The 21794-nt window shown below is 39.1% G+C and overlaps 1 protein-coding gene across 2 annotated transcripts in view; it reads left to right on the top strand.

Moving 5' to 3' along the window:
* si:dkey-246i14.3 (ephrin A4) overlaps positions 1 to 21794 on the top strand; it is a 93814-nt gene that overhangs the window by 32862 nt on the left and 39158 nt on the right. For both annotated transcript variants that reach the window (XM_028794857.2, XM_028794856.2), the window contains exons 2-4: positions 445 to 737; positions 17799 to 17867; positions 18824 to 18853. In XM_028794857.2, coding sequence (XP_028650690.1) covers positions 445 to 737; positions 17799 to 17867; positions 18824 to 18853 — 392 coding nt within the window. The remainder of the gene's footprint in view (positions 1 to 444; positions 738 to 17798; positions 17868 to 18823; positions 18854 to 21794) is intronic.

The raw sequence follows: 21794 nt of genomic DNA, 5'->3' as shown, positions 1-21794 counted from the left end.
GAATTTTCCTGTTCTTACCTTGTGTTTTTGGTAAATATTCAATAATGAATTTAATTTAATTCAATACATTTGCATTATTTATTGTTATTTATTACTATTGCTTTGTTTTCAAATCCCTGTCTGCAGTGCTTTGCCGTTGTACCATGTAATAATAATAATAATAATACATTTTATTTATATAGCGCCTTTCCCATGCTCAAACTATATTATTGCTGTATTTTTTTTATGTTTCTGCACAAGTAGGACCAAGGACAAATACAGTTCATTTCATTGTACTGAAAGGTGTACAATTATACTGTCCAAGTATTTTAATGAGTACAGAGTGGTATTGATTTAGTACAAATTTCACATTATGGTTTTGAAATCAGAAGTTTTTCACTTTAGCATTGTCAGAGGTTTTGTGTTGGCTTCTTATAATGATGCTTATAATTTAACTTTCTGCAGGCTCTTCAAGGATGACTATGCTGTTCAGTTGGAGATCAATGACTTTTTGGACATCTACTGTCCGCATTATCCCAGTGATGTGCCTATAGAAGATACTGAATCTTTCTCCCTCTTTCTGGTGAAGGATGAGGAGTATAAAGGTTGTTTTAAAACTTCTGGGGCCTTAAAACGTTGGATATGCAACAATCCTCATGCCCCCTATGGACCAGTCCGCTTTTCTGAAAGGATCCAACTATATACCCCTTTCACACTAGGAATGGAGTTTATTCCAGGCCAAGACTACTACTATTTTTGTAAGTATTGTAGAATTTGACCAAACAAAATAACAGCACCGAACAGTCTTAATTAAACTTAAAGAAAGACCATTTCTGAACTGGGTTCACTCAGGATAATCTTTTTAAAACACGCAGATATGTACTTAAAACAGAGAGAATGTGATGATTGTGTGTTGCTCTGCCTTCTTTAACTTTACTTGTTGACATTTCTCAAAACTTTCCCATTGTTAAAGTCAGAAATAAGGAACTCCATTTTGGTGAATGGAGAATGGTGACCGTTTCTGGCACAGATCATTAAATCTTTTTCACTTAATGTTCTACTTTTCATAATGGATAATTATGTGTTTTGTTTCTTTGTAGTGTACTTATATACTTAGCCAAACAATACATAAAGTATGTGATGAGAAATGACATACTGTAATGTAATGCTATTTAGTGTGGGATACCATAAATATTCCTGAATTATAAAAGCACCTAGGTCAAATGAGTGCCAACTAAATGTGTGGCTCAAACACAGTAGTTTTAAATGCACATGGAAAAATATGCGTATTGAAGGATGCATGCAGCTAGCAGGTGTTGCTCTTTCTCAGACAGACACTGTGGAGAAAAGTACAGGAATTTAATATAGTGGATGTTTACTAAAATGAAGAAAAGGTATCCCTGCATATTTAAGTGTTACTAGCCTTAAGTCTAATACTATGTGATAACGTGCCTGCAGCATTTGAAGAGTTTGTGGATTAGATTAGATTAGATTAGATACAACATTATTTGTCATACTGCCCCATTCAGATCAAGAGAGAGAGAAAGAGAGGTTGGAAACATGCGCAGATAGTGTGTTGTTGCACTCATCACATGAGGGACCTCCTGGACTGGGTGCAGCTGGTGACACCTCAGCACCACACTGGAACAGTGTAAGGTTTTTTTTTTTTTTACAGTGGCTGGAGTGCCAGTCCTGCCACCAACCCCCGTGTTTTCCCTGTAAGGGAATAGATGCAGATTCACGTCATACCCAGGACGGAGCAATTGCAGTTAAGGGCCTTGCTTAACATCCCAATGGAGTGGAGTGCTGTCCAAAAAAGATATGCCCAACTTAATTAATGTAACAAACTAATTAAAAGGGAAGGCTCGATTATGGGATGCACTTGACACCTTGGACGAAGTAGCAAACGAGAGAATTTAAACAAAACTGAGTGCTATTATGAACAATGATGCAAATCTTCTCTCCGACACTGAGTGCATTTAGCCAAGAAATTACTCAGCAGAAGTGTGACAAGAAATGCTACTGGTTCACCTTTATACTAACACAATAGGGCTTCATAATGTGTCATTGTGACTTTGACTGCCTAGTCAAAAGTGTTTTCTTTCTCTATAATTTTTTTAGTCATTCTATCTATCTATCTATCTATCATTTCCTACTGCAACAGTTGATACCAAGCAGAACTTCCTTCAGATATTTTGCAAGGGACTGCACATAATGTGGTACTTTAAACTGGACTGTACAATTACATTTGTATTTAGATTTTTTTGTGATTTCTCTCCATTTGTATGTATTGTAAATACAATTCATAAGAGACTTAATGTATAAACTGACATTATATTTATCTGTGTTCTATATTAAGAGTCATAAACCCCGGAACTAGGACTGGGCTGGGGGGTAATTTTAACCTATTGTATTCTGTGTTGCTATATTTTACATAACCTGTGCAGTGAGATTCATATTGCTGGAAATGGGCATGTATTGGTCAAGGTTATAAGAAGTTCATTGTACTCTGTACACATGACAAAAGAGCCAACACCATTGGCTGCCTGTATGTGATCACGAATTTTGCAGTGCAGCCAGTCCTAAGTTTTGTTTCTGCCAGATTCATAAACTGATTTTCTATGCAAATCGGAACATTTACTGAAAATGTCTGTTAATAGAAATATTGGCAAAAATGCATGATACTTTACTACTTATTTTACAGAAAAAATGCTTCAGACTTGTGACTAAAATGAATGTGAAGCAGTATTACTGTACCTTAAATCACAAAACACATAATTTAAACTAAAATTAACCATGGGCAAGCACAATACATTAAGCATATGCTTAAACATCCAAGAATTTTTAACAATGATACAGTGCCACATAGAGAGAAAAGCCATAATAAATGCACGAAAAATTTGCTCGTTCATATCAGCAAAATAGCCCAAAACCAAGACAGTGAAACCCACCTGTAAATATCATCAAGGAGAATAGTGAGAAAATTAAAAAACAGCACTGATTGAAGACAGTGTTTGTGCAAAACTAATTAGCAGCTTTATTGTTTCTTGTCCATAGATGTTTATTTAGGTCCACAGTAATATGAGGTAATTCTGCTTTTAAACTTAGATGACAATACAGAGTTGTCGTTTGTAGCAGTTATAAGTCATATTTAAAAGATATTTAGTTATCTTTACAACATTAATAAACGCCGTCAGTAGGTCTTACAGCAAATTCTGTGTAGATCCACCTCCCTGCTCCATGCTGCAGTGCGGCTCATATGCTGACAGATGCCTTCTACCATCCTTATATGTAATGGAGAAATTATTATTATTAAAAGGTTTATTTGCACCTGGACAAAGCTAGAAACACTGTGAGGATTATGTGTTTTGATTTCTCAAAATGGTGTCCTGGATAATGAACAATCTGCCGGGCAAACTGCAGTTCATTAGACTAATGGACTATGTCTCAGATACGTTTGTGAGCAACACCGGAGGAACACAAAGAACAGTCCTGTCTCCATTTCTCTTCACTCAGTATACCTCCGACAATAAATGTAAATCTAGTTCATGTCGCTTGCAGAAAGGTGGTCGTGATTGAGCCACAAGCAGAGGATTCTGATGCTGAAGAAGGGGCGCTCCTATTTAACTATGTTGGGGAGTAGAAGCAGCCTGTTATGCAGGATAAGTGGAGGCAATACCAGGTTTTAGAAGGAAGCATTGGGGCTTGTGTTTAAAAGGAAAAGGACTGTCTGTGGATTTTTAACTTCATTTTATGGATTATTTAGTTGGGCTATTGTAACCTCCATAGATTTCACCAATTTTATGGATTATTTATTTATTGCTTACAATAATAAGAATATTGTTACACTGCACTTTAATTTGAACACTGTTTGATTTTGGATTGGTTTTAATTAAAGCACTTGTTATATTTGCACCTATTCATTGCTATAAGTATGTGTCTTCATTCTCACTTCATTACTATTGATGGTACTTGTTCAAGAGGCTCCCAGACTCAACAGGGTGCATTGAGACACCTGGACCATCACATGCAGAAAGAACTGTCTATAACTGAATATCAGCAAAACAAAGGAACTGGTTTTTGACTTTCTCTGCAACATAGAGCCTCTGTGTCCAGTCACTCTTTAGTGAGTGGATATAGAGATGGTGCATTCCTATAGCTACTTGGGTGTCCACAACAGTGACAGGTTGGACTGGTCTTGTAACACAGAGGAAGTATACTGTATAAGAAAGGGCAGAGCATGCTCTTTTTCCTGAGGAGACTGTGTTTGTTTGCTGTGGTGTGGCCGGGTTCAGAGTATATATATATATATATATATATATAGGTGGTTACATACCAAGTAACGCTTGTGGTTGGTCGGCCAGTTGCAAGAAGCAGCTCATAGATATGTAATACAGTATCAGATTGGGATTCAGAACTAAGAATGTATACCGTACTCCGATCTACACCCTGTCAAATAAGTGAACCAGCCCCTGTGGCATAATGTCAGAGACTTTGCCTCAGGTACCGACGTCATCCAGCTATATATATAGCTGCTCTGCTACATCTGGTAAACAGTTAACCAAGGGCAAAGTAATTGGTTGTCCTCTGCAGGATCATGCTTACAGTGTAAACATGCTTGTCACGTGATGTTAGAACATTTAACACCGGGCTTTGACCTGCTGTTCCTCACAGTCTCCTGGTCTGCCGCAGTGGTGATTTCGAGCCGCTGGTCTTCATCTAATCTGAAGATGGGAGCTCTCTATACAGTAATAAAGAACCTGTATTTTATTTTATTTGCAAATGAGACGTTAGATGCAACTTTTTTTCATAGAAATACAGGTATGAATACAAAACAGTACAGTATTCGCAATTGACAGAATTACTCACATGGATGCTCAGTGGAGCACTGACTCAGAATTCAGCTATTAGTATGATGTTGTGCCGACACTCTCGTGAAACTGCCCGGGACTAGAAATTTTGGTCTAACAAGAAAGAGCCTGTTGCAGGATTCCTGAGACTCAGTGAAAAGTGTAGGTGCAGCATTAAGTATTTCTTGTATCGCATTATTATCTTTTTGCCATTTTTGGTTGAAAAACATGATGTTGTCCGGGCTCACAAAAAAGTATTCGTTATTTGGAAAATTCTGTTTGACCAGACACAGATGGTTCAAGCACCAACACATGTTTATTTCTATTTACACTATTTACATTGTCCACGCACAACCTGGTGCCCCTGCACCACGCACCCTCAGTCCAGGTCTTTTCCATATCCAGCCTTCCTTCAAAGCCTCTGCTCCTCTCCTCCGAGCTTCGTCCTCTTCCACCCGACTCCAGCTTTCGAATGGAGGGAGGCAGCCCCTTTTATGCTCACCCGAACGTGCTCCAGGTGCCTCCCAATGAACTTCCGCCGGCACTTCCTGGTGTGGCAGAAGTGCTGGCTGAGCACCCGGAAGCACTCCGGGTGTCCCTGGTATTCCTTCCGCCAGCACCTCCGGGTGTGGTGGAAGTGCTGACGTCCAGGGCTCTTTAGGCATCTGGGCTCCCCCTGGCGGTGACCACGGGCCCCTATAGGGTTGAGCTTCCATGCTTTGTTCCCGTGGGCCCCCATACCAACCAGGGTGGCTACCCCCTCGTGGTCCGGAGGAGGCGTATTCCCTCTTCTGGGGCCTCATGTATAAACGGTGCATACGCACAGAAATGTTGCATACGAATGTTTCCACGCTCAAATCGCGATGTATAAAACCTAAACTTGGCATAAAGCCACTCACATTTCCACGGTACCTCATACCCTGGCGTACGCAAGTTCTCCGCTCGGTTCTGCAGACTGGCGGCACCCAGCGTCAAAGCAGAGCTACTGTTCCTGTGTGGTTACCCTTTCTTTCTTAGATCCACATTCCTGACGCGGCTTTATAAATACACTGAAACTAACTGTATATTGTTTATTAGTGTAATGCATCTGATTGTAATTAACCTGTAGCAATATAATGGTCCAGGGAATAGCCATAGTATTCCAAATACCATAACTGCTTTAGCGTTGTTACTCTCACTGCACCTTCTTTTTCTTCTTTCAGCTGCTCCCGTTAAGGGTTGCCACAGCGGATCATCATATTCCATATTACTCTCACTGCACCACTCGGATTATTTATATCACTGTATCTGAGTTTGGAATCACAGTAGCAGCTGATTGGAAAGAGAATTATCGGTATACAGCATCAAGCACACGCTGCCTCAGCCATGGCAAAACGCTTCAGAGCCTTTCCTGTACGGACCTCGCGGTTCAGAAACAGTTTCATCCCAAGAACTTCAAACGCACTCAATCAGTACATCAAGTGCTCCTTGTAGAACTGTGTGTACTTATAAGTACAATCACCTCACTGTAAACTTCCACTACAGTTATAATATTGCACAACCTGCACCACTTTATAAAGTGCGTATTTACATATGATAACGGTATAATTTTTAAGATGAAATGCAGCAAAATATGTTGATTATATTATACAGATAAAACTTTAACTTAATTTAAATAATCTATATTGTTATTAATCAAACATGTGAGGACACGGTGCTGCAGCGCTGGCTAGTTCACTGATTATTCTATACCTCGTGCTTTATTCTTGCTGGTGCTGGCACGACACTTGTAGGATAGATAGATAGAATAATTAAACACGTACTACGAAGGTTTTTCAATGTTACTTAAACGTTTTGAAGGATCGTCGTTCTAAGCTTACAGATGGCTTAACGTCTATTACAGAGCTGATTGTGTGGCGATTGGGTATTTGGAGAAAGAAAAGTAAGGACAAGAATTGGAGGTTAGTATGTTTGAAAGAGACAGTACTGCTGCGATAAATTATTTCATTGAAGGTTGCGCATGGCGCAGCAAGCTTCTTGCGTGAGATATGAACAAGCACTGTGCCACCGTGTTTCCATGTTTAATAACATGCTTTCATTCTTATCATCATGAAAAAGATACCCCGTATACATCTCATTATCAAATCAAATACAGAACAAAGCATTTAACGTGCTGCTTTAGTTACAATGGGATTTGAGAAACTAGTAAATTAAACGATTTTAAGATGAAGTTTATGATGTTCTACTTTAATGGCAAAATAAACTACGTGACTAAAGTGGAAATTTCGAGATTAAAGTTGACATTTCGTGCTTTTTTCCCACTGTGTGCCTATTTTTTTTGTCTGTACCCTAATAAGCTTTCATATGACACTCAGACGGTGGGCTACGACTCGCCTTTTCACGGCGACTTTGATATGTGACTTCTTTTTTATTTGGGCACTGTGCGACTTTGTGAACTTGAGCTTTCCAGTTTCTCTGACACTCTGTCACTTGATCAACTTCCTTTTGTTGATTATACCACTGTTTAAACCAACAAATAGTACGTTTTTCTTTGCCTCCACTTGGTATTAGCTGAAATTCTTATGTTTTCCCCCGTGCTTTTCCCATTGTCTTTTCACAGAAGACTGAGCTTAAGGGCTATTTATATTGATTTGCATATTTAAAGAGGCATAATTCTGGGAGGAGTTGGGGCGGGACAGCAGGCACGCGCCCGTGCGTTACTTTTCACACAGACCAGGATTTATGTTGCGGAAGAAAGTGGAAGTTTGCGTACATACAGATTCCTGCATCTGGATTTTTCTGTGCGTACGCACATTCCCGCTTTTATGCTTATGTCATGTTATAGTGTGAGTTTTACGCACGATGTTATACATGAGGCCCCTGGTCTTTCTGGGCGTCCCAGCTGGGTACCGCCCCCAGCCACTTGCCACAAGAGCTTCTGTAGAAGGCATAATTTTCTCCTTGGGAACAAATAAATAAATTCAATCTATTACCAAGGGAAGGTATGGCATATGGCACAAAATTTTAAAATAATTTTTGCAGTACATGCAGATGAACCTTTCATAATTTTTATATTTGTTTTGTAAATTAAATTCTTGTACTTTTCTCCACAGTGATTGTCAGAGCTAGAAAAGCAGCTTACTAGCTGCAAGCATTTGTCACAGTGTGCATTTTATCTCCAAGCATTTGTCAGCATGCTTTTGTCCTGCGCAGTTTTGTCAGTATTTCCAGCCTTCCAACAGTGCTTCTGTATGTACGGTATGGTTATGCCATGCTTTTTCATCTATTCTGGGAGCATTATAGAATGCTTGGTGTGAAAATTTGGTAAAATACTACATTGTTTAAAATACATAGATGTAAGTTTTCAAAGCATACACTTAAACACACTCTTTTCTGTTTTCTCTACTTTAGCAACTAAGATCGTGGTTTACCCCATAACACTATCGATACATAAATATAAGGAAAGAATTCAGGGCTGCAGAGGGCTGTAGCTTATCTCAGCTGCACTAGAATCAAGATAGGAACCAAGCTAGGATTCACCACCATCATGTTGCAGAGCCCAGTCACACATATACTCACCTACACTGGACCAATTTAGAGTTGCCAGTCAACCTGATATCCTACCATATTTGGTAGGAAAATCAAAGTATTAAGAGAAAAAACATGCAATCACAGAGGCAACATTCAGCACAAAACTAAAAAAAAAGAACCACTTCCTCCATTTTCATATAAAATACTTTGATATTTATATGCATTGAAAGACAAAATGTTAAAGAAACTTAAAAGTACCACAATATTAGAATATTCAGGACCATGTGTAGGAATGGGGAATGCAGTTCAGAAATTAAGTGCCCCTTCATGTCTGGTAGCTTTTAACACAAATGACAGTTGCCTGTACAGATTGTCACATTCTTTTTTTTTTTCAAATACTAGTTTCACCTTAATGAACAAAACTTACCCAATGTATGCATTCCATAAATGGATGGAAATATTCTGCAGTGGTTAGCTCTGAAGTCTCGCTGCTGAACCATGTCTTTGGTTCATGTTCTTCGTGTGTCTTTTTTGTCCTAGTACAGTGAAACCTCGGGTCACAACCATAATTCGTTCCAAAGCTCTGGTCGCAACCCGATTTGGTCGTGACCCAAACTAATTTCCCCCATAGGATTGTATGTAAATACAATTAATCCATTCCAGACCGTACGAACAGTATGTAAATATATTTTTTAAAAGATTTTTAAGCACAAAAATAGTTAATTATACCACAGAATGCACATTGTAATAGTAAACTAAATGTAAAAACATTGAATAACACAGAGAAAACCTTGAACAGAGAAAACTAACATTGCAAGAGTTCACGCTACAGCCTTACGAACTGCTCGCTGTAAACACTTTTTTTTAATGAACTTTAAGCACAGGGAAAAAAATGAAAAATTGAAAAATCCTTAATTTATACAAAAACTAACCATAAACAACCAAGAAAACTAACCTTGCATGAGTCGAGTTCTGGCATGAAAGAAGTGAGGAGGAAGCTGGGTGGGGAGGAGGTTAAAGTTTTGAGGGAAAGTCCCTGTGCGCAATGGAGGGATGTTCTCCTTCAGGTGTTTTCTCTCTTGTGATTTCTTGAGTTACTGGTGTTTTTAACTGTTTAGCTGTAGGATCAGACTTTGCGAAATAGCGGTCAAATGTGACTTGCCTTTTCCTATGCATTAAAATTTTTCGGAAATGTGAGACGACATGGTCATTCATCATGTTTATCACTCTGTTCGCAACCGCTTTGTCAGGGTGGTTCTTCTCGAAAAAATCCTGACACTCTTTCCATTTTTCCATGACGGCTTTTATTGCATCACTTTTTATAACTGCCCTTCCCTCTTCGTCCCCTGAGGACTGCTCCTCGGTGATCATCTTATGCTGCTCCTGCTGGAGTTCAGCGAGTTCCTCCTCCAGGACCAGCTCCTTGATGTCCTCATTGTCCACTTCAAGACCCATGCTCTTGCCCATGGACACAATCTCATCCACAACAGGAGGATCAAATCTTTCTAAATCCTGTTCAGGAACGCATTCAGGCCAAAGTTTCTTCCAGGCTGAGTTCAAGGTCCGGCTTGTGATGTCTTCCCAGGCTTTATCGATGAGGTTGATGCAATGAACTATACTAAAACGCTATCCCCTGCAAGTTGCTTCTCGTTCAACCACACTAGCAACAGTTTTTCCACCTCTTCCAGCACTTGAGGCCTCTGCTTGGTTAACACTGTAACTCCCTTTGCAACATCAGTTGCTTTAATGGCCTTTTTCTACTTTAGAATAGTCAAAATCTATGATTTTGACTTCTTGTACTCTGCGGCAAGATCAGTAACACGAACGCCATGCTCATACTTTTCAATAATTTCTTTCTTTAATTCGATTTCAGTTTTCTTCGAACCTTTCTTCTCACCAACACTACCACTCTTCACTTGCTTAGAGGCCATGGTTAATTGCAAAATGAATGCAAAAGCACAGGAAATAGAGCACAAAGAGTTCACAGCGAATGCACGCACGTCTGACCGAGAACAATGTACAGGGAGAGACTGAACACGTGCGGAAATCATTGGCAGTGTCCCGAGGTTCCACTGTTTTGTTTTCCAAAATACATTTCAGATACAGTGGAACCTCAGTTCACGAACGTATCGGTAAGTACATTGGAACCTCGGTTCACGAACGTCTCGGTACACGTACAAATCGGTTTAAGACCAAAAAGTTCGCCAAACTTTTGCCTCGGTTCATGACCACACACTTGGTATACGAACAAGCCAGTTTCCCTTTCGGTTTGTACATGTTCAGTCTCTCCCTGTGAATTTCTTGTGCAGCGAGCAAGAGAGAGAGACGCAGATACACAGGCAGCGCGAGTGAGAGACGCAGACATACAGGCAGTGCGAGAGAGAGACGCACACACACAGGCAGCGCGAGAGAGAGAGAGAGACGCACTCACAGGCAGCGCAAGAAAGAGAGAGACGAACTCACAGGCAGCACGAGAGAGAGAGCTGGATGCATAAGGTAGGAAGGCAGTTAAAGAATGCACTTGGCTTGATTTTGTTTTCACTTCTGTTTACAGTGATCGGTTCGTAGCGTGCATTGTTGCAATGTTACTTTTCTTGGTGGTTTATTAAATTACGGATTTTTTCAAATGTTCATTTTTTTCCCTGTGCTTAAAACTCATTAAAAAAAAAGTGTTTTTAGCCAGCGGCTGGTAGCACTATAGCGTGACCTATTGCAGTGTTAGTTTTCTCTGTTGTTCAAGGTTTTCTCAGTGTTATTCAATGTTTTTACATTTAGTTTACTATTACGCTGTGCATTCTATGGTTTAATGAACTATATTTGTGCTTAAAAACTTAAAAAAATATATATATTTACATATAGTTCGTATGATCTGGAACGGATTAATTGTATTTACATACAATCCTATGGGGGAAATTGCTTCGGTTCACGACCAAATCGGTTTACGACCAGAGTTTTGGAACGAATTATGGTCGTGAACCGAGGTTCCACTGTATGTGCAATTTAGATTAATTGGAAACCCACAACTGACCCCAAGTAAGTGAGTGTGTGGACATATGTGTTAAATGTTCCATACTGTTTGTTGGACTGGTACTACATGCTCTTGCTTCTTGCAAAACACCCAATGCTTCCAACATAGTGTTAGGACACTGCAATCTTGATGTCAATTAAATGGGTTAAAAAAGGAATGAATGGGAAGCTATAATGGAGAGACTTGGGAAAATAGACGAGTTTTTGAGATAAGTCGTAGAGTATGACATAGCATCAAGTGAGTGACAATACGTTTACAGTACATTTCAGTAGCAGTTACACATTATCCTGTAAGGCAGGCACAAAACTGATGTTTTCTAATATGCATATGGAATACAGTAGATGAATTCACAAATGGGATTGCCACATACACTTTGCAAGTAATGAATGACCTTGGAGACCAGGAATCCTTTCGTGAGCTACCTACTTGTCCAGTTTATTCTTCTCTTGAAATCAATGCATCCTGCTCAGCTCTACTTCCACCTGTTCATCTTTCCTGTCAGTGCAGACAAGCTTGTGCTTTGATGAGTTGTGGGATGTATGTATCAAAAATCTACACAATGATGAATTACAAGTTGTATAAGTTCAATAGAAATAAAACGTTTAGGTGCTGCAAATAAGACCTTGCATTTATAAATTCAGCTGCTTGAAAAAATGCTCAGGTTTCAATGAAAAAGCTCAAAACTTTTTTTATGTAGCACATTTAAAAAATATTAATAGAATAAGAAAAAAATAAACTCAGAAACACTACAAAATGGAAAGGATGCCAGAACATTTTTCATGACCCCAATAAAACATTTCCAAAGCCCCCACACCTTAATTGACAGCTTGTGACCAAGTGAAAATGTCATAAAGTATTTTGGGACCAAATGAGATCATGGGAAAACTTATTTGTATGGTCCTAAGCTGGTGCTCTCTGTGCTGTATATAATATCATCCTTACAGGCAAAACCTGAAAACTTTCCAATTATCAAAGTGATTTTGAAAGACACTGTATATATTTGTTTCGTTTGCTCTTAAGATATATTTATGCCCCTACTTACAAGAAACCCTGAGGAAGAGAGATCCATCTTGAAGTGTGCATCTCTGTTGTCTTCCCTGTAATAGATAAAGGTTTAGCTGAGGACACTTCAAGGGGCTGAATTTTGAAGATTTTTCTCCTACTTTTGGATATTCTTCAAGCCAGTTAAATGAGGTTGGAAATATTGTAGTGTGCATTTAAATTTTAAATGTGACTAGTTTCATCCATCCAGCCATTTACTAAACCCCCTCAATTCAGTTTTACGGTCAAAGGGGGCTGTAACCTGTACTCTATTTTATGCTGAAATAGATAGCACTATAGATAGTCAATTCTTGCCTGTTCACTATCTTTGTGAAGTTTGTAAGTTATTTGTGCTTTTTTTCTTCTTCTTCAGGGTTTCTAGTTATCCTCCCACTTCTCAAAGACATACAGGTTAGGTTGACTGGCAACTCCAAAATGTTTCTGTATTAATGAATGTGCCTTGAAATGGGCAGGTGTTCTTTCTTTGCAAACAATGCTGCCATCATAATCTTTAGCTTCTCAGTACCTTCTGATGGAGTAAGCAGCTCAGAAAATGAATGAATGGATTTATTTAATCATATGGTAAGAATATTAACCTTTGCCTGTGTAAACATCTTACTAGTACATACTTTTACAACATTGTTCCCAAGATTTAAATAACTCATGCATGAAATTAGCACTGCAGAAGATTCTGTATACTTTAGTCTTCCAGTCAAAGCAACAGCCTTAGAACATGCACTATCCAGTCTTGCCTATGCTCCTTTGCAGACAACCATTTGCCAGATACCTTTGCAGGTAGAGTGGAAGCGAATTTGTGCATATATTGTATATATCTTGGCTTTTTCAAATTATTTAGCTAACAACTTGTACCACATGAGATCAAAAGTATATGGATGATGCTTTTGCTGTTTTTTTTTATTTTGTTTTAGCGTTAACACAGTACCTTTTTCTGTTCTGTTCCAGTGGCTAGCATACCTTTTCCAGGGAACCAGAATCAATTGCTGGGTTTATAGCCCTCTTGGGTTGCATGTTCCCCCCATGTCCATGTTTCTGAGTGTATTCTGGCTTTCATCTATATTCCAGACAAGATTCTTATTTGAAACCAAATGAGTGAGATGTGATTTTGTGCTTGTGTGCACCCTGTGATGGACTGGTATAGCTGTATGCTTTGGTGTGTGCTGTAACAGACAACTGCTGCATCAGTTTGGTTCCTACCTTGCTCTCAATTCTGAAGGGCATGCCCATGCCACTCTGAAACAAATGGAGTGGTTTTGGAAATGCATTAAATGTTTTTTCATTTGACTTTTCATTGTTATTGCTTAATAATTGATAGTTTTGTGTGGCATTTCCATAGGGCACCATGCAGTACAGCAGTATAGAAAACAATATGTGCCACGCCACTCTGCCTTAATGGATGCCAGCATGGACTCTTCAGTAGTGATCAGTAAATTGCATCCTCCCCCACCAGCATTAAACTACCACAGTTTGTACTTTCTTCTGACACAGTTTGTAACTAAAAACTTGTAAATGGTAAGAATCGGATGGATAGTGCTCACATAAATTTCTCAAGTGCTGTCAACACAGGGTCAGTCTTACTGTCTATCTGCGTGGGCTGAACACCCTCCTTCATGCTGGTGATAGCTGCTTCCAATATGCAGAGAAAAAGCTGCTGGGAAAGATGCCTCACCAGGGCTCACTGACTTCCTCTGGGTTTTGACCTGACTACAATGGTGGAACGGGGCCTCAGATAAAGTGGGCCGAGGTTTTTCTTCCATGGAGATCCAAGTGAGTGCCTGGGAGAAGGAGGAGAGCAAATCAGCGATTGCATCGGCACAGCTGTCCACAGTAATGAGCACTGCGCTGGTGTCTTTCACGGCTAGTTGACTAAATTTAACAAGAGGTTTTCAAAGATCTCTCAACCAAATCTCCATCTACATCTGCATGAGCCGCTTGCGAGCTGTCAGACTAACCCCCCCCAACCCCCACCTCACCACCACACTATTCAGATTCAATGTAGCATAGCGTCTCCACGGCCATGCAAGAAGCCCAGCAGAACAACACTGCCTGTTGAAGTGTTGAAAACTCAAGTTCTCTCATCTTCCAGGCAGGAACCTATTGCTTGGGGGCTTAGAAGGGGCAAGCAAAGTGGCGTTGCAAAGCAAGACCCCCTCTTTGTATAGACAGCTAACTGAAGAAGCACTCACTTTCTAATGGGGTGATAATCTAAAACTTGCTGGCCTTAGTCATTTTGAGACAAAACATCAATACAGAACGTATCTGTTTTGTTTGCAGTACCAGGATAGCCTCACTCGTCTACTGTCTACATTAGAGTTGGTATATTCTCTCAATAATTACATATCCATAAACTGTATTTTGTTCTGTACATTTACTGACTCAACAGCAGCTGTCTCCCACCCCTTTTATCTGTAACCCCTATTCTATATAACTACCTACCTCCCAATATTTTGTATTCTGTTTTCTTATACCCTGTTAACATTTCTAAAACCTGCTCAGCATTATCTGCTGTGTCATCCAATACACAGAAATTAACACCTCAAGATATTTTACAAGTTATCCATCTGTTCATTTTCTAACAACATAATTGTCCAAATCATAGGGAACCAGTGTCTGTCCCAGCAGTACTGGGCTCAAACCAGGAAATCAACCCTGTATGTAGCTACATTTATTTTTAGGGTTTCCTTATATATATATATATATATATATATATATATATATATATATATATATATATATACTAGGGGGTTCGCCCCCTGATCGCGTCGCTCGCCAACCCTCCCCGGCCTGCGCTACGCACCAGCCACTTTGCATCTTTGCCGCTCACGTTGTGAGGAGAGGGGCGGAACGCACCCCAAGGATACACGATCGCTCCTCCGAAACCCCCTCTTAAATGGTGATACAATGGGGAACAAATTCAGCTGCTGGCTTGGTGCTGCCGTGCCACATGATCTGCGTCTCGTGCGGCACTTCAGACATTTAAAAGCCTGTACAGCAGCTGTCCTAATCTTTGTCTTTTATTTCCGGCCCCAGGCGTGGTTAAATCTCTTGGCACAAAGTCTCGTCTCGTGAGATGTGAGTTCTTGATATTTTTTAATTTATAATTAAAAAACGAAATAAGAATCTGAATATCTGACAACATCTCATTAAAGTTTGATAAATTCTGAAAAGAATAATACCAAACACATATATGTAGGTTTTAAAATAAGCCAGACAAAGTGTGACAAAAAACATTGCATAAAAACATCACATAAAATCATTGCACAAAATCGTTGCACTTTTAGGCTTATTTATATACACTGTACACATTAACATTGGGAAAATGTTGAGTTAGTGGTTAACATAACAGGCATGTTTTCAGGATCTAGAAGGAAAACTGGAGGATAACGTATATAGACATAGTGGAAGACAAAAAAATCAAATATGCGGTGCCCAGGACAGGAGTGGACATCGGGCTCTTGAGCTGTGAACCTATAGCTTAGTTAAATTTATTTTTTACAGAGCATTTCCCATTACAGAGGTTCAGAGTTACATACATTTTACAAAAACAAAAAAAAAAAAAATCTTATTATACTGTACATACTACTTTTCCTGGTGAACACTAGCCTAAAACTATTATATGGGAAGTACAGTTATTAACACATTTTTATGAGTAGAGCACATGCTGATTAAGTGACAGATGCTGAACTAATCATAAGGACTAATCCTGCCACATTGAGCCATGACGTTCAACTTCTTGGGTCATAGACCATACAATCCTGCTTCTGTAGTTCCTTGCAGTATAACTTACCCTTCGTTGCTGAATTATGCCTCCTTGTTTATGTTGCCTTTGCTCTTCCCCTTTAGTGTCTGTTTTCATAATTCTAGAGCAGGGTTTCCTGTCTATCCCTGTAGTGTCTCCTGTGTGGACAGAAATTGAGGAGACCTCTCAACTCTGTGCAACTCCAGATGTGATAGTAATTACGGTGGCTAAACTATTCCTAGAGTAGTTTCTTTGTCTTCATGTGTGGAATCCCTGGGGTCTCAGAAGTCTGGATATGAAACCAGGAAAACCAGATGCTTTCACTGCCTCTTTACATGCCATGGACATACTGTTTCATATATGGACTCTTTATAAACTTTTAAGTCTCTGTCTTCTATCTAAGCATTTCCCCCACCTCCTCTCAAATCTTCTGTGTGGCTTGGGCCAGTAAGACAGCATAGTAGAGTTATTCTCATACTGTTTATCTGGAGGCTGGCAGCTTAATTTTAGAATGTCATCTTCCTTCTCCGAGTTTCTCCAGCCTTGTATTTGGATGGTCTGCCCTGTTATTTGGGAGAGGTGAGCTGTATGGCCTCATTCACTTAAATCCTACCAACGGGACATTAAAGTTTAGTCTGTAACACACCCACAAGGCAGTTTCCTTAAGTTAGTATGGGAACCAATATTTTTTTATCTTTTCAAATTTCATGTATATGTTTTGGGCACTTCAGAAAATACTTTGATATTGTTGTTGCTAAGCTACTGGTTTTTAATAAGAACCAACACATGAAGTGTGTAATTTATGTTTTTAATACAGCAGTTAAAAAAGATGCTCAATTTGGTGAGCCTGAGCAAATGCTGCCCTTTTTTAGAGGGCTGATTGGCTGCTCTTTAATCCCCATTTGGGGAGTTACAATAAGTCCTGTGGCCCTTATGTTCAGAAAAAAAAGAAGAAGAAACTGTGTCTTTACATAAATTACTGCCTCTGTCACTCACAGAGACATACTTCCTTATATCAGTGTATAAAGGCTGACTCTCTCTGTGTGCATGTGAATGTTTTCATCCTTAATTAAGGTAAGATAATAAATGAGAGACCTAACAACCCCCTTATGTTTATTAGCTATTCTTATAAATATGTAAGTTTCTTTAATGTGTTTGATAACCTCTTTTGCTTTGGGTGTGCTGTTAAAATTATGGTTCAGGGCTTGTGTGTTTTTCAGCATGCCCATGGTAGGCTGTCTTCTAGCACATTAAAGGAGTATATGTCCACCTGTTGTAAGCAAAAAAGAGGCTATGTGTGTGTGGCCAAGTCTACTATACTCACACAGCATGCACATGCAGATCATAAGGTTCTTGCACTGTATAATGTAGCTGTCAGTTTCTGTGAAAGACCTCGTCTGTGAGCCATGGTACTCCCTTGTGCCCATAACCAGTGACCCTGCAGAGTTGCACCTATTGATCAATGACTGACCCTGCATAACCACAGCAATTAATCAATCGACAAACTGCAGAGTTGCAGCTATTGATGAGTCACTGACCCTGCATAACCACAAGCTATTGGTCAATTAGTGATCCTGCAGGGCTGCAATTATTGATCTGTCACTAATGAGGTTGCTTGTGTATTTTGTTACAGCCCTGCCAAGTGAGGACAGTGAGGGCCTTAACCCCTGCCTGAGACTGCGCGTGACAGTCTGCTGTAAAAGTGAGTAATTTGTGCACAAGTTGCTCTTGTTTTCCTTCAGAATGCCAGCCTGAAGGCAGGCACACTTTGTTTATAATAACATGTGTTCATCTGGATGAGAAATGTTATACTTTTTTGTATGTCCACATACCCTGCTCATCTTCTCACATGGTCTGATGCTCACTTCTCATTCTAGCATTATACTTGGACCATAGGTGGCAGCATTTTGGTGGAAACCTGATTCCCTTCCAAATGTTGCTCTAGGTGATGTGCTGCTGCTAGTGCATAGTCATTTCTTAACATCTGGCACTGCAGGCAGCAGCTCAAGTTCTCCACGTCTTTGACATTCTGATTGCACCAGAGCAGGACTAATCCCTTGGCCTTTTGGGCAGTCAGTCACAACGACAGGTCTGGCATTATCGGACACACAGACTAATCTCTGGCTCTGTGGGGTGCCAGCCTGACAATGCGTGAGCCACAGGGGGTGCTGAATCATTGTGCGTGTGAAACCTTCTCACGGCAAGCTGCAATTTTATCTGTGGCAGGACACGGTCTTCCTGATGGTCACGCAGGTGCTCAGCTTGTCTACATCTTTTCTGCTCTTCTATTTGTTCTCTTGGCTTATTCCAGGCCTGTGTCTTTTACATTATTATGCCTTTTTTCTTTCTGAAAAATATTTAAAAAAAAAGCTCCTTTTGTCCTTCTGTTCACTTTGTCCAGGGTCGGCAAGCCTTTTTACCAAGACCAGGCATCACGGTTTGTGCACTGCTTTGTCAGACCATCAAACATCATTTGAGCAGAGCAGAACCAACTGGGCTTCTTTTCACACACAGACACACTGATTTCACATGCACACACACACTTTCACTTACCTGCATTCTGCATTGTTAAAGTTTGTTAAGCTTTGTTCATCCAGATAATTACCCTGTCTTTTATACATATGTAACATGAGCTTGCTTTGTTTCAATCTCTTTCAGCTACTGTTGCACAGGAAGAAGTTGTAGGGGGTGAGTAAATATAATTGCATTTAAAGAGTAGACCCCATCTTAAAGAGTCTGGGGTGCAACTTGAAGGTAAAATAAAGAGTCTGAACTAATGTACTGTAGTAGTTATCATACAACATGGTGATGGGTGGGGGGGTTATTGTGCTGAACTTTCCTAAGCAGAGCCTTGTGTGTTTGCACATTGATGTGTCCTGCAATAAGAGATCATAACATTGTGGGAAAACCTTAAAAATGTTTATTGTGAGTGGGGATGAAACCTAAATCTAACCTACACCTAATCAAAAGAAAGAATATAAACATACAGCGCTAAGTGTGGTAACAGTGGAGTTAAAAATATAAATCTGAGAATAATTATATTAGTACAGTCAATTTTTAAATTACTGATTAGGTGGAAAGCCCAATTGACCAGAATATAAAACCACTGCTCTTTCCAATATCCCAAACTTATATCCCAGCTTCACATCTAATTTCTCTTCAGCTTCTAATGGCTCGTTCCCTAAATTAGTCATTTTAACTATGGGGCTTATTGTATTCAATTGATTAACAACATTGTATATTTTTTAAATCGTAGAACGTTGACCTTTAAAACACAAAGTAGTAAGTTTAGTCAGTGTATGATATTAATTGGGTCATTTAACCTGCCTGTGCTTCTATTAAAAAATAAACATTTATATGGTTGACTTCAAATTATCAGTATATAAATAATTAATGCAAAAACAAAAATCTGCAAAACATGGTGGTTTTTAAAATACATCACATTTAAGTTTGGTGACGGGCAGTTAGTGTGTTTTGAAAGGTGTTCGCCTTCCACTATTTCCTTTTTCATCACAAAATGTTAAAATGTTTAAGGGTCTCCGCCCCCCACATACAGAGATTTGTCTTATCAAACACTGTATGCATGTTTTGTCCTAATAGACATTGCATTCTCAATCAGTGAGTTACCTTTGGTGCCATATAGCGACATCATGTAAATATATGTTGTGGTCTTATAAAGGTATTGCTCATGGCTGGTTAGTTACTGCATGTTGAAATGATATAACTCTATACGTAACAGTCATTGTACCCATTTTTGCCAGAGGACACTCGTCCCCTTTCCAAACAGCTATACATATGAAGGATGGTATTAATGGTGCATTGTAGATTCAGATATCAATAGCTACTCATAAAGATCTAAAATATTTTCCTAGGTCCTGTGCCCAAAAGTACAGTCTTCATTAGCAATAACAGTAATAATAATGATGATGTCGATGTAAACGTACCAGAGCAAACTAAAATCCTAAGCATATGTGTTACGCGTTACATGGACAAGCTGGTTTCCCAAACAGCACTACTGGAGGTTTGGTAATTAAGCTAGGATACTTCTGCTAGCAGGTGACTTGTTCCCATACAGTCTTTGAACATTATGCTCTCACCCTTGAGTCACATAAACACTTAAAATATTCAATAAAAGTGAATTCTTGAAGTTATTTATCACATTACTCTAAAACAAATGCAAATATAAAGTGCAACAAAATAGAAACCATGCAGTGGTAACTCTAAAACAGAGCTGTGTAATTCTACATGATAATTACTTAGCAAATATTTTACGGTCTTTACTTCTTTCATCCATTCCTGCATTGTCAGCCCTACAACTTAAGGAATGTTTTCTAGCTTAAGGAATGTTTTCTAACAGAAAAAGTGCTAAAGTATATTGCTTCTTTTTCTCACTAAATACTACCATTCATGACTATAATTGCATAGTACTTTTATCTTCACACTTGGGATGCATTTTATAAAGCATTTATGTGCCGGTATGTGCAAGTTGTAAATGAGTAAGGATATTTTCTTTTTTAATTTGGAATATTATGTCATTTTAGTGTGTGAAAAATAAATATGCCCTGCTGGCGAGAACTGGAGAAGAAGTTAATGCTTGAAACCATTACATTAGGAGGCAAGCATTTAAGCAAAATGTTAAATAATAGAAATTTAAGTAAATTTCCATATGAACAGATTAAGCTGATGGATTAATGAAAAACGAAAGTGCAGCTCAGTAGTACACCAAACCCTCTTCCTGACAAACAAGCACATATTTTGCAAAGAATGATTAAGTATTTATTGTCAGGCCATCAGGAATATAGTAAGTGAAAGCACTATCAAAGCAGACACCAATAATAATAGTGATGTAAGGCAGTGTTGCCATCTAAGTTTGCTGGTTTAGTGCAGGCAACTGTATTCCAATCTGACCGTGAGAAAATCTGTCAACCAGCCTGTTAAATTTATGTCTAGCCATCTTCTTGCTAAACCTGCCTAATTCAGGTTTCAGGGCTGCAAATAGATGGGAGTCTTTCCCTGAAAGATTCATTTATAAAGCAGAAATCAGTCCCTTGACAGGACACTAGTATATTGCAAGGACACCTGGATTCAAACCTAGCTTTCTGCCCTTTTGAAACATTAGCACTAAACACTGGGTCAGCCTGCTACATGTCTTCTGCTTCCAGCTCTAAAAAATATATGGACACAATTATGCTATAGATATGCACTTGTAAAGAACACAGGGGTGGACGTCAGTATAAAAGGTGCTACATAAAGGAAAGATTACTTGTTTGTTGGCTCTAACACTTTGCTTCCTTGCCAATTTAATTAAGCATCTTGAATTAAACATTCAATTACACTCTTTCGTACCAGACCTTACTAATTCAGCTGCCAGACTAGGACACATTTCCCACTTTAATTGTCTCCTCTTCAGCTCACTTGGACAGCAGCAAACCATTCTCCTTGCAAATTCTGAACTCTTTTAAGTACCCTGCAACTGCCTTAATGAACTGCTCAAGGCCAGATTTTAATTAAAGTATAATGAGAAGCATATTCTAGATTAATAAGTCAGTAATACAGGCAAAATAATACAAAAAGTAGCACAAACAATGCATCATATAAACATTCTCATTGTCCCTGCCAGCACACCAAA

Source organism: Erpetoichthys calabaricus, chromosome 2 (genome assembly GCF_900747795.2).
Source record: "Erpetoichthys calabaricus chromosome 2, fErpCal1.3, whole genome shotgun sequence".
In the NCBI taxonomy this organism is placed as follows: Eukaryota; Metazoa; Chordata; class Cladistia; order Polypteriformes; family Polypteridae; genus Erpetoichthys; species Erpetoichthys calabaricus.
Note: the sequence above shows the minus strand (reverse complement) of the source record. Positions and strands in the feature narration are given on the sequence as shown.